The sequence below is a fragment of the Pan troglodytes genome, chromosome 20, assembly GCF_028858775.2.
Source record: "Pan troglodytes isolate AG18354 chromosome 20, NHGRI_mPanTro3-v2.0_pri, whole genome shotgun sequence".
NCBI lineage: Eukaryota > Metazoa > Chordata > Mammalia > Primates > Hominidae > Pan > Pan troglodytes.
This window is the reverse complement of record NC_072418.2, coordinates 49,705,702-49,723,089: the sequence shown is the minus strand read 5'-3', so window position 1 is coordinate 49,723,089 and position 17,388 is coordinate 49,705,702. Positions and strand designations below refer to the sequence as shown.

Genomic DNA, 17,388 nt, shown 5'->3' with positions numbered 1-17,388 from the left:
ACCTCTGATGCCTGGGTTCAAGCGATTCTCCTGCCTCAGCCTCCCAAGTAGCTGGGACTACAGCCGCCCGCCACCATGCCCAACTAATTTTTGTATTTTTAGTAGAGACAGGGTTTCACCATATTGGCCAGGATGGTCTCCATCTCCTGACCTCATGATCTGCCCACTTTGGCCTCCCAAAGTGCTGGGATTACAGGCATGAGACACTGTGCCTGGCCTATTTTCATGTTTTTGTATTTTTAGTAGAGATGGGGTTTCACCATGTTGGCCAGGCTGGTCTTGAACTCCTGACCTCAAGTGATCCACCTGCCTTGGTCTCCCATAGTGATGGGATTACAGGCATGAGCCACCGCTCCCAGCCTGAATCTTTTTTCCCTTTAGACTGAGTCTTGCTCTGTCACCTAAACTGGAGTGCAATGGTGAGATTACAGTTCACTGTAGCCTTGACCCCCTGGCTCAAGCGATCCTCCCGCCTCACCCTCCTAAGTAGCTGGGACTATTGGCGCATACCACCACACTCAGCTTATTTTTTAATTTTTTTGTAGAGACGGAGTCTCGCCATGTTGCCCAGGCTGGTCTCAAATTCCTGGGCTCCAGTGAGCCTCCCACCTTGGCCTCCCAAAGTGCTGGGATTAAGGGTGTAAGCCACTGTGAAATTTTTTTTTTTTTTTTTTTTTTTTTTTGAGACGGAGTCTCGCTCTGTCGCCCAGGGTGGAGCACAGTGGTGCCATCTCTCGGCTCACTGCAAGCTCCGCCTCCCGGGTTCACACCATTCTCCTGCCTCAGCCTCCCGAGTAGCTGGGACTACAGGCGCCCGCCACCATGCCTGGCTAATTTTTTGTATTTTTAGTAGAGACGGGGTTTCACCGTGTTAGCCAGGATGGTCTCCATCTCCTGACCTTGTGATCCACCCGCCTCGGCCTCCCAAAGTGCTGGGATTACAGGCGTGAGCCACCATGCCTGGCCGAAAAATTTTTAAAAATATTTATTTATTTATTTTGAGACGGAGTCTCACTCTGTCACTAGGCTGGAGTGCAGAGGTGTGATCTTGGCTCACTGCAACCTCCGCCTCCTGGGTTCAAGCGATTCTCCTGCCTCAGCCTCCTGAGTAGCTGGGACTACAAGTGCATGCCACCATGCCCAACTAATTTTTGTATTTTTAGTAGAGACAGAGTTTCACCATATTGGCCAGGATGGTCTCGATCTCCTGACCTCATGATCTGCCCACTCTGGCCTCCCAAAGTGCTGAGATTACAGACATGAGCCACCATGCCTGGCCTATTTTCATGTTTTTAAAGATAAGGTCTCACTATGTTGCCCCGGATGGAGTCTAGTGGCTAAATGTGGGCACGATCATAGCTCACTGCAGCCTTGAACTCCTGGCCTCAAGGGATCCTCCTGCTTTAGCCTCCCAAATACCTGGGACTACAGGTGCATGCCACTGCATCCAGCTTGTTCTTCAGTAATAATAACAATAACAGCAATCGCAGCAGTAGTATTTGACTTTCTTCTGAAGGGCATTTTTGTTAGAAACAAAAGAAGAGAGAAAGAACAAAAAATTTTAAAGCACAAATAAATAACTTTTTTTTTTTTTGAGGTGGAGTCTCACTCTGTCACCCAGGCTGGAGTGCAGTGGTGAGATCTCGGCTCTTCGCAACCTCTGCCTCCTGGATTCAAGCAATTCTTCTGCCTCAGCCTCCTGAGTAGCTGGGATTACAGGCATGTGCCGCCACACCCAGCTAATTTTTGCATTTTCAGTAGAGACAGGGTTTTGCCATGTTGGCCAGGCTCGTCTGGAACTCCTGACCTCAAGTGATCTGCCCGCTTCACCTCCCAAAGTGGTGGGATAACAGGCGTGAGCCACTGCGCCCGGCCGTATTATCTCATTTGAATCCTTGCAATACTCAAGGCGGTATGACTTATTATTATTCCCATTTACACATATGAAGACTGAGCCTCATAGAGGTTGTAAATTACCTGAGGCCTCACAGCTGCTGTAGGAGGAAGCTTCTGACATTACCACTACAATCTTTGAGCAAGCGTGAAAGCCTGAAATGTCACAGAACAGGCTAGAGATGGGAAAGGAATGAGGATTTCAACACTGTCAGGTGGAGTAAGGAATCATAATTCATTGTTAACCTCCCAAACGGCCACTAACAGAGAATTTGGGGAGGCAGCAGAGTGGGTGCGGTTAGGGGCTTGGGAGGTGGGCATGCACGTGTCATCCTCTCTAGGTGTGGCCTCAAGGTGAATGACTTCCTCTGCCTCTGGGGTTCAAGCGATTCTCCTGCCTCAGGCTTCCAGTAGCTGGGATTACAGGCACGTGCCACCACACCAGGTAATTTTTGTATTTTTAGTAGAGACGGGTTTCACCATGTTGGCCAGGCTGGTCTCGACCTCCTGACCTCAAGTGATCCGCCCGCTTCACTTCCCAAAGTGGTGGGATTACAGGCTTGAGCCACGGCTCCCTAAATAAATACATCAATTTTATTTAAATCTTACAGCAATCATATGAGACAAAAGCTTTTAACACCTGCACTTTATATTCGAGGAATTAAAGTTCTCAGAGGCGACTAAAGACCAAACTCAGGGCTGAGGAGTTCCAAAGCTGAGTTGAGTTGCAAATGAATCACCGAGGACCACCGGAGCTTTCTAGCGACCCTCGCACCAGGGAACGAACCCCTGTGGTTTAAGGGCTCCAACCCACAACCCAGTTCCTTTGGCGGGAAACAGCACCCTCCCAAGGCCCCGCCCCTTCCTGGCCCCGCCCCGTCGTCTCTGGGCCCGGCTCCTGGAGATGGGTATTATTAATCGGCCTTCTATGGGGGACCTGGCCCATCTCGGGTATCAGCCCCGCCCCTACTCGCCCAGTCTCCGAACGCTCTGCAGCCAATCGGCGCCCGAGGGTCGGACCCCGCCTTCTCAAGCCCCGCCCCCTACCCTTATCCCTGGCAGCTTCCGCTAAACGGGCTCAGAGCCACGCGGCACGCCCGGGAGGCTTTCTCTGGCTGGTAACCGCTACTCCCGGACACCAGACCACCGCCTTCCGTACACAGGGGCCCGCATCCCACCCTCCCGGACCTAAGAGCCTGGGTCCCCTGTTTCCGGAGGTCCGCTTCCCGGCCCCCAGATTCTGGCATCCCAGCCCTCAGTGTCCAAGACCCAGGCAGCCCGGGTCCCCGCCTCCCGGATCCAGGCGTCCGGGATCTGCGCCACCAGAACCTAGCCTCCTGCAGACCTCCGCCATCTGGGGGCACTCAACCTCCTGGAGCCAAGGGCCCCACGTCCCACCCAGAGAAACTCTCGTATTCCCAGCTCCTAGGGCCAAGGAACCCGGGCGCTCCGAACTCCCAGCTTTCGGACATCTGGCACACGGGGCAGAGCAGAGAAGCCTCAGCGCCCAGCCTGGGGAATTTAAACACTCCAGCTTCCAAGAGCCAAGGAACTTCAGTGCTGTGAACTCACAACTCTAAGGAGCCCTCCAAAGTTCCAGTCTCCAGGTGCTGTTACTCAACTCAGTCCTAGGAACGTCGGGTCCTGGGAAGGAGCCCAAGCTCTCCCAGCCAGCTTCCAGGCGCTAAGAAACCCCGGTGCTTCCCATCATGGTGGCCGATCCTCCTCGAGACTCCAAGGGGCTCGCAGCGGCGGAGCCCACCGCCAACGGGGGCCTGGCGCTGGCCTCCATCGAGGACCAAGGCGCGGCAGCAGGCGGCTACTGCGGTTCCCGGGACCAGGTGCGCCGCTGCCTTCGAGCCAACCTGCTTGTGCTGCTGACAGTGGTGGCCGTGGTGGCCGGCGTGGCGCTGGGACTGGGGGTGGCGGGGGCCGGGGGTGCGCTGGCGTTGGGCCCGGAGCGCTTGAGCGCCTTCGTCTTCCCGGGCGAGCTGCTGCTGCGTCTGCTGCGGATGATCATCTTACCGCTGGTGGTGTGCAGCTTGATCGGCGGCGCCGCCAGCCTGGACCCCGGCGCGCTGGGCCGTCTGGGCGCCTGGGCGCTGCTCTTTTTCCTGGTCACCACGCTGCTGGCGTCGGCGCTCGGAGTGGGCTTGGCGCTGGCTCTGCAGCCGGGCGCCGCCTCCGCCGCCATCAACGCCTCCGTGGGAGCCGCGGGCAGTGCCGAAAATGCCCCCAGCAAGGAGGTGCTCGATTCGTTCCTGGATCTTGCGAGGTCAGATCCCGCTCCCCCGGGAGGTGGGGAAGAGTGTTACGGATGGCGGGAGTGGCCACGTGGACAGGACGGGGCTTCGGGGCCCCTGGAGCAGAGACTTCCCTCTAGAGTCTTAGGAAAACTCGACAGGATATTGAGGGGAGGCTCCAGCCCTCGGGAGTGTGAGTCTAGTCTCCTGGGGAAGGGGGTTTCTAAATCTGGGGGCCTGGGTACATAAGTGGGGTCTTATAGAGGGAGAAGAAAGTGATTTGGGGAGACATAAGAGGGTCTGCCTAGGGGAGAAAGACACTGAGGGGAGGGGACCCCAGGAGGAACTTTTGCGGGGGGAATCTTTGCGTGGTCAAGGGCCCCAAGATGGGGCTTCTAGATATAATTTGGGGCCAGGGTCGGAGAGTTTGGGATCCCTGGGTAAGGAGCCCCTGGAGGATCTGAGATCTGAGTAACTCCCACCAGGCCCTCTTCCCAGCCCTGGGGCACCCCCACACCACGTGTCACCCGGACATAACCAGGCTCTGTTTTTGGCCTCCGCTTCCCGCCCATTTCAGCTGGGGTCTGGCCGCTTCCCCTTTATCTTTTAGATCAGCCCTGCCACCCCTGCCTTTCCCTCCCGTTTCCTCCTCTCTCTGGGCCACCCCCTAGCAGGCAGCCCAGAAGAGGACCAGTTAGAAAGGGGAGCAGATTCTTTTCCTTCTCCTGGCCTCTGCCCCGCGCCCCCAAGAATGGCCTCCCCCACTTTGAGGAGGGCGGGGGGCAGAGGCCCCCTTGCGCTTGCCTTTAGGGCTTGCTGATTCAGTGTCTCCACGTTGGGGACTTCCTGGAAGTTGGGGGAAGGAAATGATGAGTCACGGAACAGGGTTCCCCAGCCTCTGGGGCGTCAGTGCAGGCTGAGATGCGAGACTGGGGCAGGCTTGGTGTCCCGAGTTGAAGCCTGGGAGCACCTTCTGGCTGGGGGAGATTAGCTGGGTCCTGGCCCAGCCTGGGCCTGGGTGGTACAGGCGGACCTTCAGGCAGGCACACCCACTCCGAGGCTGTTTATGAGCACAGGCCTCCCCTGCGTGCCAAAACAGCTGTAGCTCACACTTGGCCTGCCACACAGGCTTATAACCAAATGACATACAGCTGGACACATTCACGCAGACACTCAGCTGAGGCTGTAACATCTCGACAAACACATGGCCAGATACCAGCGGTCATACACACGCTCACTGTGTACTAAGACCCCTGTAGCACAGCCATTCAGTGATGCCACCAGCCACGCCAACATCTAAACACAGGCTCAAGAGCACACAATACACACTCACATACACACCTATGTGGTCACACACCAATAAACTCATGCTTTTTTTTTTTTTTTTTGAGACAGTCTCTGTTGCTCAGGCTGGAGTGCAGTGGTGCGATCTTGGCTCATTGCAACCTCTACCTCCCGGATTTAAGTGATTCTCGTGCCTCAGCCTTCCGAGTAGCTGGGATTAAAGGGGTGTGCCACCACGCCTGGATAATTTTTGTGTTTTTAGTAGAGATGGGGTTTCGCCATGTTGGCCAGGCTGGTCTCGAACCCCTGACCTCAAGTTATCTGCCCACCTCAGCCTCCCAAAAGGCTGGAATTACTGGCGTGAGCCACCGCACCCGGCCAAACTCATTCCTCTACCATGACGTTATTTTACCGTACCGTGATGCATGGGTGGCCATCCATGGACACTGTCCCATACTGCTGAACCTTAACCTGCACCCAAACCATTAACATTTGACAGATTGTATATGGACGCATGGCGTTGGCTGTACACCCGTCATTGGTGAGAGGGAGCATGTGGAGTGGTTGGGGCTATGGAGCCAGCTGGCTGGGTTCAAATCCCAGCTCTGCTATTTCCCAGCTGGGCAATTTTCTTTACCCTTCTGGGCCTCAGCTTCCTTTTCTATAAAATGGGGTAATAGTGATTATCCCCAAGGCTGTCGTGAGGATGAAATGGGTTAATTAGTGTCAAGCACAGGCCAAAATGCCTGCCTGCCACACGGTAGGTGCTGTAGATGGCTTAGCTGCTATATATATTTTTTGAGAGAGTCTCACTCGGTCCCAGGCTGGAATGCAGTGGCTTGATCTTGGTTCACTGCAGCCTCAACCTCCTCGGGCTCGAGTGATCCTCCCACCTCAGCCTCCAGAGTAGCTGGAACTACAGGCACATGCCACCATGCCTGGCTAATTTTTGTATTTTTTGTAGAGACACGGTTTCGTCATGTTGCCCAGGCTGGTCTTCAACTCCTGGCTCAAGCGATCTGTCTGCCTTGGCCTCCCAAAGTGCTGGGATTCCAGGCAAGAGCCACGGCGCCTTGGCCTTAGCTACTATTTTCATCTTAAGGCAGACACTGTCACACAAGAGTAAGGGTAGCCTTGTAAACACAGATGCATATTCATGAGATATGAAGCCGTCCCTTGTCTCCCTCCCCGCCACCGCCTCCCAACACACCCAGATCCTCCCCCGTACTCTCAGAGCCACTGGCAGGCCCTCCAGGAGGAAGTGGCTGATGCAAGCTGTCCAGGGTATTAAGTTTGCTGCATGGGGTGGAGCTGAGGCCCGGGGCGACCTGCCCTGGCCTGCCGTGGATTCCTCACCCCGAACCCACAATGCCTCAGGGCTAGCACGCCAGCCTCTTGGGGCTGAAGGAGGCTGACTCCCCACATCATGCAAAGGGGTGCAAGCCTAGTTCCAACCCTGCCTGGCTGAGGCATGAGTAGGGGCTGTGTTTGCGTGCAGGCGGGGCCCCAAAGCTTCCACTCGCTGCCTTAAAACGCCAACCCAGCCTCTCAGACAATGCTGCCCTCCCACTATGGTATCTAATAACCCTCTGTGTGTCTGTCTCTGCAGAAATATCTTCCCTTCCAACCTGGTGTCAGCAGCCTTTCGCTCAGTGAGTCCTCAGGGGTGTCCTGAGGGGATGGGGGTGGACAGGGAGGGATGCCAGCCAGGGGGAGCCCTTGCTACCTGATTTTGGTTAGTTCCTGGAAAAATGCATGTCAATGAGAATACGGGCTCAGAGCCTCCTGTGAGTTTTAATTCTAGCTGTGTGACTCTGGGTAAATGTGTTTACCTCTCTGAGACTCGGTTTTCCACCTCTGGAAAATGGGGGTATTGATCATCCTGCCCCATGGGGTTGCCAGCAGATGAAATGAGATCACATTGAAAGGATGTGGAAGGGCAGGCTTTGAGCATTGTTAGCTTGGCATGGGGTTGGGAGGCCCTGGTAACGATGGACACTGACTCTTCCCAACCCCACCTACAGTACTCTACCACCTATGAAGAGAGGAATATCACCGGAACCAGGGTGAAGGTGAGAGCAGTGGGAGGCAGCGGGGGCTCTACCTCTTTGCCCATTGCTGTAATTTTTTGGTTTTATTTCTGCCTTAGTCTTTGCTGTGGAATTTGATTGACACTCTGCAGTCCTTCCCCAATTTCTGTCTTTTCTGCCTTCTGGATAGGTCTCTACTTTGTCCCCTCTTTTCCCGCCCCAGGTGTCCAGGCTCTTCCTTTCTCCCTTTATCCCTCACCCCCCAACCCCATTCCATGCTGCCCTCTCCCTGCCCCCTTCCGTCCACCCTCAACCTGCTCAAACTGGCAGCCAGCCAGAGGTTTTTGTTGTTGTTTTTCTGACAGAGGATCTCTCTCCATCATTCAGGCTGGAGTACGGTGGCACGATCACAGCTCACTGCAGTCTCCACCTCCTGGGCTCAAGTGATCCTTCTCACCTCAGCCTTCCCAGTAGCTGTGACTATAACACACCTGGCTAATTTCTGTATCTTTTATAGAGACTGAGTTTTGCCATGTTGCCCAGGCTGGTCTTGCACTCTCGGGCTCAAGTGATCTGCCCACCTTGGCCGCCTCGCAAAGTGCTGGGATTACAGGCGTGAGGCACTGCTCCTGGCCCCGAGGATCTTTTCTTTTCTTTCTTTCTTTTTTTTTTTTTTTTTTTTTTTTTTGAGACAGAATTTTGTACTTGTTGTCCAGGCTGGAATGCAATGGCGCGATCTCGGTTCACTGCAACCTCCGCCTCCCGGGTTCAAGTGATTATTCTCCTGCCTCAGCCTCCTGAGTAGCTGGGATTACAGGCATGTGCCACCATGCCTGGCTAATTTTGTATTTTTAGTAGAGATGGGGTTTCTCCATGTTGGTCAGTGTGGTCTCGAACTCCCCACCTCAGGTGATCTGCCCACCTTAGCCTCCCAAAGTGCTGTGATTACAGGCGTGAGCCACCGTGCTCCACCTGAGGATCTTTTCAAAACACAAATGTGACCCTATCTCTGCAGTACCCAGAGCCCTGCCATGTGCCTCAGTGCCTTCAGGAGAAAGTCCAGTCTCCTTGCTACAATCTGTGACCAAGGGCTCCCTGTGAGGTCAAACCCCTGCCAGCCCTCCTGGCTGCCCATCCTTAACTAGTGACCCTGCCCAGATTATTCTACTCTAGCCACAGTAGATTATGGCTCTTCTTTGAATGCCCAAGTTGCACTCATTTCTAGGCTGTTGCACATTCTGCTTCCTCTCTGTAGATCTTTCTACCACCCTTCTTCACCTGGTTCACTCCTCTTGTCCTCCAGGTCTCAGCTCAGATGCTCCTTCCTCCAGGAAGTCCCCCCTGACTGCCCCCTACTCCCCAAGCTGGCACTGCCCTCTCTTGGTTCCCACACTCCCCTGGACTCCCTTATTCCAGCCCCACCTACTCTGGGCCATCCCTGACGACTAATATATTTCCCCTGGACCTGGACTGGGAGCCTTGGGAGGAAGGGGTCTGAGGGCTGCCTTGTTTCTGCTGGGTCCCAGTGGTGCCAAGGACAGGCCCTCAGTGACTGTGCAGGTAGACTGAGTGTCCCTTCCACCCCGATCTGTTCCTTGCCCACAGGTGCCCGTGGGGCAGGAGGTGGAGGGGATGAACATCCTGGGCTTGGTAGTGTTTGCCATCGTCTTTGGTGTGGCGCTGCGGAAGCTGGGGCCTGAGGGGGAGCTGCTTATCCGCTTCTTCAACTCCTTCAATGAGGCCACCATGGTTCTGGTCTCCTGGATCATGTGGTAGGTGGTGGGAGAGGAGGCTGGGGGTGGGTGGGGTTGGAGGGTCAGTCTGCTGCCAGAGGCAGGTGCGGGGCATTCTGTTTGGGATGGGGCACCCTCTATTCACTCTTTGGAGCCAGATTACCTGCATTTAAATCCAGCATTGACCATTCCCTGTCTATGTGATTTTAGGCAAGTGATTTTCCTTCTCTGCTTCAGTTTCCTCATCTATAAAATGGGAACGGCACTTTGGGAGGCTGAGGCGGATGGATCACTTGAGGTCAGGAGTTCAAAACCAGCCTGGCCAACATGGTGAAACCCCATCTCTACTAAAAATACAAAAAAATTAGCCAGGCGTGGGGACACGCACCTGTAATCCCAGTTACTCGGGAACCTGAGGTATGAGAATCACTTAAGCCTGGGAGGCGGAAGTTGCAGTGAGCGGAGATCGTGCCACTGCCTGGGGTCAGAGGGAAACTCTGTCTCAAGAAGAAAAAAAAGAAAGTGAATACGGTACACGGAAGGTCTTAGGACAGTGCCTGGCTTATTGCGTGCCTACAGTAAATCCTAGTAGCTAATATTTATTGGGCATTTTACTTGTATAACTTCTGGATACTTCCCACTGGCCAGAACTTGGGTATCTAGCCTCCCTTCTCTGCACAAGTGGCTGGGAAAATATGCCTTTCTTCTGTGACTTACAAGAAGGGACTGGGGAGATAACTAGTCAGTGATGATGGATGGGTGACCGATGATCGAGTAGTCTAGGGAAGTGATGTTGGGAGGCTTTTATTGCATTTTATTTTTTTGAGATGGAGTTTCGTTCTTGTTGCCCAGGCTGGAGTGCAATGACGTGATCTCGGCTCACTGCAAACTCCGCCTCCCGGGTTCAAGAGATTCTCCTGCTTCAGTCTCCCGAGTAGCTGGGATTACAGGCATGCGCCACCATGCCCGGCTAATTTTGTATTTTTAGTAGAGACGGGGTTTCTCCATGTTGGTCAGGCTGGTCTCAAACTCCCAACCTCAGGTGATCCGCCCACCTCGGCCTCCCGAAGTGCTGGGATTACAGGCGTGAGCCACCGTGCCCAGACTTGGGAGTCCTCTTGGCTTGGAGCCATCCCTGGGATCTTCACAGCAGGAGAGGGTGATAATAACCCCACCTGAAGTTTATAGATCACTTATTGTCTGTAAAAAGCTTTAGTTCCTTTCAACTGGCATCTCATTGCATCCTCCCAGCATTCCCGTGAGGAATCTATCGGGTGTTGTGTAATCTGCAATCTGACTCATAGGACCTCCCTCCAGGGGTTGTTGGGAAGATTCAACATCATGTTCAAGGGCAGAGCACATCGAAAATGCTTCATACCTGGGAGTTGTTATTAAGACCCAGGCCATGGCCTTTCTAAAATTTGTATTTATTTTATTTATTTATTTATTTAGAGACAGAGTCTTGCTCTGTCGCCCAGGCTGCAGGTGCAGTGGCACAGTCTCAGCTCACTGCAATGTCTGCCTCCCATGTTCAAGTGATTCTCCTGCCTCAGCCTCCTGAGCAGCTGGGACCAAAGGCACGAACCACCATACCCAGCTAATTTTTGTATTTTTAGTAGAGACAGGGTTTTGCCACGTTGGCCAGGCTGGTCTCAAACTCCTGACCTCAAGTGATCTGCCCTCTTCGGCCTCCCAAAGTGCTGGGATTACAGGTGTGAGCCACCGCTCCTGGCCTTCAAATTTTTATTTTAAAAATGTATGTTTTGGCTGGTTGTGGTACCTCACACCTGTAATCCCAGCACTTTGGGAGGCTGAGGGGGGAGGATTGCTTGAGGCCAGGAGTTAGAGACTAGTCTGGTCAACATGGCGAAAAACCCTCTCTACAAAAAAATACAAATATTAGCTGGGAATGGTGGTGTACACTTTTAATCCTAGCTACTACTCAGGAGGCTGAGGCATGAAAATCGCTTGAACCTGGGAGGCAAAGGTTGTAGTGAGCCAAGATTGCACCAGTACACTCCAGCCTGGGCAACAGAACGAGACTGTCTAAATAATAATAATAATAGTAATTTAAAAAAAGTTTTTTGAACTAGGATCTCGCTCTGTTGCCTAGGTTGGAGTGCAGTGTGGCATGATCACAGCTCACTGCAGCCCGGACCTCCTGGGTTCAGGTGATCCTCCCACCTCAGCCTCCTAAGTGGCTGGGACTACAGACCCCAGCCACAAAGCCTAGCTCATTTTTGTTGTTGTTGTTGTTTAAGAAACTGGGTGGCCCGGTGCGGAGGCTCATGCCTATAATCCCAGCACTTTGGGAGGCTGAGGCGGGCAGATCACGAGGTCAGGAGATCGAGACCATCCTGGCTAACACAGAAAAACCCTGTCTCTACTAAAAATACAAAAAATTAGCTGGGCGTGGTAGCACGCGCCTATAGTCCCAGCTACTTGGGAGGCTGAGGCAGGAGAATCGCTTGAACCTGGGAGGCGGAGGGTGCAGTGAGCCGAGATCATGCCACTGCACTCCAGCCTGGGCAACAGAGTGAGACTCCATCTCAAAAAAAAAAAAAAAAAAAAGAGAGACATGTTGCCCAGGCTGGTCTTGAACTCCTGGGCTCAAGCGATCTGTCTGCCTCCACCTCCCTGCATGCTGGGATTACAGGTATGAGCCACTGTGCCTGGCCTATTTTTATTTTTTGTAGAGACTGGGTCTCGCTGTGTTGCCCAAGCTGGTCTCGAGAACTCCTGGCCTCAAGTAATCCTCCTGCTTTCGCCTCCTAAAGTGCTGGGATTATAGGCATGAGCCACTGTGCCCAGCCTCTTTATCTTTCATCATCTGCAGAGAGCGTATTGGCTCAAGTCATGCTAGCTGCCATAGCAAACCAACCCAGGAAGTGTGAATGGCGCACCCTGATGGACATTTCTTTCTGGCTCCCATGTGAAGTCCAAATCTGGTGACTGCTTCACATGGTGATGGAAGCACTGAGACTTTTTTTTTTTTTTTTTTGGATGGAGTTTCACTCTTGTTGCCCAGGCTGGAGTGCAATGGCATGATCTCGGCTCACAGCAACCTCTGCCTCCCTGATTCAAGCAATTCTCCTGCCTGAGCCTCCCAAGTAGCTGGGATTGCAGGCATGCGCCACCACGCCTGGTTAATTTTGTATTTTTAGTAGAGACGGGGTTTCTCCATGTTGGTCAGGCTGATCTTGAACTCCCGACCTCAGGTGATCCACCCACCTCAGCCTCCCAAAGTGCTGGGATTACAGGCATGAGCCACCGTGCCCGGCCTGCACGGAGAGTTTTATCTCCGGGCTGCTCTACCTTTGAGGGGAAAGAGAGCATGAGATTGGCATGGGGGCTTCAGGGGCCAGGCCTGGGAGTGGTGCCCATGCTGAAGCACACATTGCTGGGGCTTCTCCTGACCTCAGGAAGGCGGGAAGATGTGGGCAGGGTGCTGAGCCTCACGCCTGGCCACTGGGCCCGTGGAAGAGGCAACAAGCTGTCTCCTGTGTTACTGATCAGGTACGCCCCTGTGGGCATCATGTTCCTGGTGGCTGGCAAGATCGTGGAGATGGAGGATGTGGGTTTACTCTTTGCCCGCCTTGGCAAGTACATTCTGTGCTGCCTGCTGGGTCATGCCATCCATGGGATCCTGGTACTGCCCCTCATCTACTTCCTCTTCACCCGCAAAAACCCCTACCGCTTCCTGTGGGGCATCGTGACACCGCTGGCCACTGCCTTTGGGACCTCTTCCAGGTACAGCCTTGGGGTGGGCTAGGCTGGGATGTTTAATCCGCTAAGCAGCATGGAGTGGATGAAATTTTCTCTGCCCGGGACATTGTATCTGGGTACAGGGGCCATACTTGAGGAGATTCTCATAAGGTCCTGGATTTATCCCCGCCCTTAAAAAGACAGGAAATGATTGCCCGAGAGATTTATTTCCCTCTTTCTTACACTGCCTCCCTGTGGCCCTGGAGGCACTCTTTTTTTTCTTTTGTTTTAAACAATGGCGTCTCGCTCTGTTGCCCAGGCTGGAGTGTAGTGGTGTGATCTCAGCTCACTGCAACCTCTGCCTCCTGGGTTCAAGTGATTCTCTGCCTCAGCCTCCCGAGTAGCTGGGACTGCAAGTGTCCACCACCATACCCAGCTAATTTTTGTGTTTTTAGTAGAGACGGGGTTTCGCCATGTTGGCCAGGCTGGTCTCAAACTCCTGGCCTCAAGTGATCCGCCCACCTTGGCCTCCAAAAGTGCTGGGATTATAGGTGTGAGCTGCCATGCCCCTGGGGGGCTCTTAAGTTCTGCTCTGATTCAACCTCAGAACTCCTTCCACCGTCTCTCCTGGGCATTTCATTCATCCCTGCTGACCCTGTCCCCTTCCAAGACAATAGTAATTCTTAGTGTATTATTGGTGAGAGTCAGCAGGACCCAGACATTAGAATTTAGGTGTGAATTGTGTGGGTATTTTGGGAGGTAGTAGTCTATACTCTCCCAGGGGTTCCAGGACTCATGGATTTTGTAATCCTGGTATTGAGTTCCCTAGTGCTGCCTGCTTGTGGGAAAAGAGCTTAGATATAGCAAGTGAGGGCTGGGGGTGGAGTCTGGACATGGTAGGAGGGAAGGGGGGTCTAGGTTAGATGTGGGGGCCTTGGGCCAAGGGACAGACTGAGGACGTGGGTGGGACTTCGGCTGGGCAGGTGGTATGGGCAGGATCTGGTGGGCGGGGCTTTGGCTGGGCAAGTGGTATGGGCGGGATGTGGGTGGGCGGGGCTTTGGCTGGGCAGGTGGTGTGGGTGGGCTCTGGGTGGGCGGGGCTTTGGCTGGGCAGGTGGTGTGGGTGGGCTCTGGGTGGGCGGGGCTTCAACTGGGTGGGTGGTGCAGGTCAGACCTGGAGGGTGGGCAGTCTTTGGCTGGTTGGGTGACAGGGCTTTGCTTAGGCAGGCTCTGGTGGGGATCCACTAGGTGGGGTGGGTGGGGCTTTGGCTGGTTGGGGTGGGGTAGGCGAGGCCTCACCTGGGCTGGACCTGGAGGGTGGGCGGAGCCCCGGTCAGCACGTTAACCTAACTCAGCTCCCCCATCCCTTGCAGTTCCGCCACGCTGCCGCTGATGATGAAGTGCGTGGAGGAGAATAATGGCGTGGCCAAGCACATCAGCCGTTTCATCCTGCCCATCGGCGCCACCGTCAACATGGACGGTGCCGCGCTCTTCCAGTGCGTGGCCGCAGTGTTCATTGCACAGCTCAGCCAGCAGTCCTTGGACTTCGTAAAGATCATCACCATCCTGTGAGTGTCAGGGGGCTGCGGATGGGACCCCCGGACCCCTGTTGACCCCCATCTTCTCCCACAAGACAGGCATCTGCCTAACCTCCCACCTTCTCCCTCAGGGTCACGGCCACAGCGTCCAGCGTGGGGGCAGCGGGCATCCCTGCTGGAGGTGTCCTCACTCTGGCCATCATCCTGGAAGCAGTCAACCTCCCGGTCGACCATATCTCCTTGATCCTGGCTGTGGACTGGCTAGTGTGAGTGTGGGTCTGGAGACTGGGGCAGGGCCAGGGGTACCCCTGGGAAAGAGGATGAGTGAGTGAGAGTCCTTAGAGCCTCTGGACAGAAGAGGAAGAGAAGAAGGAAGGAATTCTGGAGGAAATGGGGGGAACCTTGAGCATTCCTGAGGGCAAGGAATGGCATCTTTGTGGCTCTAAGAGGGACGTCAGAAAAGTAGAGCGTCTGTGTGGTGAATACAGCAGACTCTTCAGCCAGACTGCTCAGGTTCACATCCCAGCTCCAACATTCACTGTTGTGACCTCGGGAAGTGCTTGATCTCCCTGCGTCTCAGTTTCTCCATCTGTAAAACGGGGAGAAGAACAGTCTCTCCCTAAGGATTAGATAACAGACACACCTCCCTTAGAGCAGCCCCCAGTAAGCAGTAATTGCTACATAATTATTTGCTATCACGATTAAGCTATTAAGAGTATAAAGATTGGAAAGCAGCCAGGCACGGTGGCTCACACCTGTAATCCCAACATTTTGGGAGGCCCAGGCAGGTGGATTATTTGAGGTTAGGAGTTTGAGACAAGCCTGACCAACATGGTGAAACCCCATCTCCACTAAAAATACAAAAAAATTAGCCGGGTATGGTGGTGTACGCCTGTCCTGTGATCTCAGCTACTCAGGAGGCTGAGGCAGGAGAATCACTTGAACTTGGGAGGTGGAGGTTGCAGTGAGCCGAGATTGTGCCACTGCACTCCAGCCTGGGCAACAGAGTGAGATCCTGTCTCAAAAAAAAAAAAAAAAAAAAAAAAATTGTGGAATTAATTATTGGCAATGGTTGCACAAGTCTGAATATACTAAAAAATACCAAGATGGACACTTTTAAAAGGTTAATTTTATGGTAGGTGAATTATAATTTTTTTTTCGAGACACAGTCTGGCTCTGTCACCCAGGCTGGAGTGTAGTGATGTGATCATGGTTGTGATCACTGCAGCCTCCACCTCCCAGGCTCAAGTGATCCTCCTGCCTCAGCCTCCTGAGTAGCTGGGACTATAGGTGTGCACTACCATGCCTGGCTAATAATTTTTTTCCTCCACCTCCCAGGCTCAAGCGATCCTCCTGCCTCAGCCTCCTGAGTAGCTGGGACTATAGGTGTGCACTACCATGCCTGGCTAATTTTTTTTTTTTTTAATATATATAAAGATGGGATCTCACTATGTTGCCCAGGCTGACTCCAACTCTTAATTTTTACTTTTTAGATTCCAGGGGGAGAGAGGCAGGAGGCTTAGGCCTTGGCCCTTTCCTTCCCTCTCACCGTCTCCCCTCCCGCTTACTTTGCTGTCATTTCTACCCCTTTAGCGACCGGTCCTGTACCGTCCTCAATGTAGAAGGTGACGCTCTGGGGGCAGGACTCCTCCAAAATTACGTGGACCGTACGGAGTCGAGAAGCACAGAGCCTGAGTTGATACAAGTGAAGAGTGAGCTGCCCCTGGATCCGCTGCCAGTCCCCACTGAGGAAGGAAACCCCCTCCTCAAACACTATCGGGGGCCCGCAGGGGATGCCACGGCTGCCTCTGAGAAGGAATCAGTCATGTAAACCCCGGGAGGGACCTTCCCTGCCCTGCTGGGGGTGCTCATTGGACACTGGATTATGAGGAATGGATAAATGGATGAGCTAGGGCTCTGGGGGTCTGCCTGCACACTCTGGGGAGCCAGGGGCCCCGGCTCCCTCCAGGACAGGAGATCTGGGATGCCTGGCTGCTGGAGTTCATGTGTTCACAAGGGTTACTCCTCAAAACCCCCAGTTCTCACTCATGTCCCCAACTCAAGGCTAGAAAACAGCAAGATGGAGAAATAATGTCCTGCTGCGTCCCCACCGTGACCTGCCTGGCCTCCCCTGTCTCGGGGAGCAGGTCACAGGTCACCATGGGGAATTCTAGCCCCTACTGGGGGGATGTTGCAACACCATGCTGGTTATTTTGGCGGCTGTAGTTGTGGGGGGATATGTGTGTGCACGTGTGTGTGTGTGTGTGTGTGTGTGTTCTGTGACCTCCTGTCCCCATGGTATGTCCCACCCTGTCCCCAGATCCCCTATTCCCTCCACAATAACAGAAACACTCCCAGAGACTCTGGGGAGAGGCTGAGGACAAATACCTGCTGTCACTCCAGAGGACATTTTTTTAGCAATAAAATTGAGTGTCAACTATTTAATCAGGTGTTCTTGAGAATTTGACTTAAAGCACTGGTCACTGCAATGACAGTATCTGCTCATCAAGAAACACCACTGGGCTGGGCATGGGGGCTCACACCTGTAATCCCAGCACTTTGAGATCGCTCCAGGCCAGGAGTCCAAGACAAGCCTGGGCAACATAGTGAGACGTCGTCTCTACAAAAAAATACAAAAATTAAGGCCGAGCACGGTGGCTCACACCTGTAATCCCAGCACTTTGGGAGGCCGAGGCAGGCGGATCACGAGGTCAGGAGTTCAAGATCAGCCTGGCCAACATGGAAACCCTGTCTCTACTAAAAATACAAAAATTAGCCAGACATGGTGGTGGGCGCCTGTAGTCCCAGCTACTCAGGAGGCTGAGGTAGGAGAATTGCTTGAACCCGGGAGGCAGAGGTTGCAGTGAGCCGAGATCGCACCACTGCACTCTAGCCCGGGTGAAAGAGCAAAACTCCGTCTCAAAAACAACACAAAAAATTAGGCCGGTGCAGTGGTGCACAC

At 53.7% G+C, this 17,388-nt stretch overlaps 1 protein-coding gene across 1 annotated transcript; it reads left to right on the top strand.

The window, feature by feature from the left end:
• Positions 1 to 2,473: 2,473 nt before the first annotated feature.
• Positions 2,474 to 16,871, top strand: SLC1A5 (solute carrier family 1 member 5). The gene is made up of 8 exons (XM_016936300.3): positions 2,474 to 4,168; positions 7,030 to 7,072; positions 7,445 to 7,492; positions 9,056 to 9,222; positions 12,700 to 12,933; positions 14,262 to 14,456; positions 14,558 to 14,692; positions 16,020 to 16,871. Exons 1-8 carry the CDS (start codon positions 3,603 to 3,605, stop codon positions 16,255 to 16,257), a joined length of 1,626 nt encoding a protein of 541 aa, XP_016791789.2. The 5' UTR covers positions 2,474 to 3,602; the 3' UTR covers positions 16,258 to 16,871.
• The last annotated feature ends 517 nt before the right edge of the window (positions 16,872 to 17,388 follow it).

Bases quoted from the DNA above. Each gene is read 5' to 3' on its own strand.
- SLC1A5 (XM_016936300.3), top strand. From the start codon at position 3,603: ATGGTGGCCGATCCTCCTCGAGACTCCAAGGGGCTCGCAGCGGCGGAG. The intron at 7,073-7,444 runs GTGAGTCCTCAG...CCCCACCTACAG, and splicing joins TGTCAGCAGCCTTTCGCTCA to TACTCTACCACCTATGAAGA. The intron at 7,493-9,055 runs GTGAGAGCAGTG...CCTTGCCCACAG, and splicing joins TCACCGGAACCAGGGTGAAG to GTGCCCGTGGGGCAGGAGGT.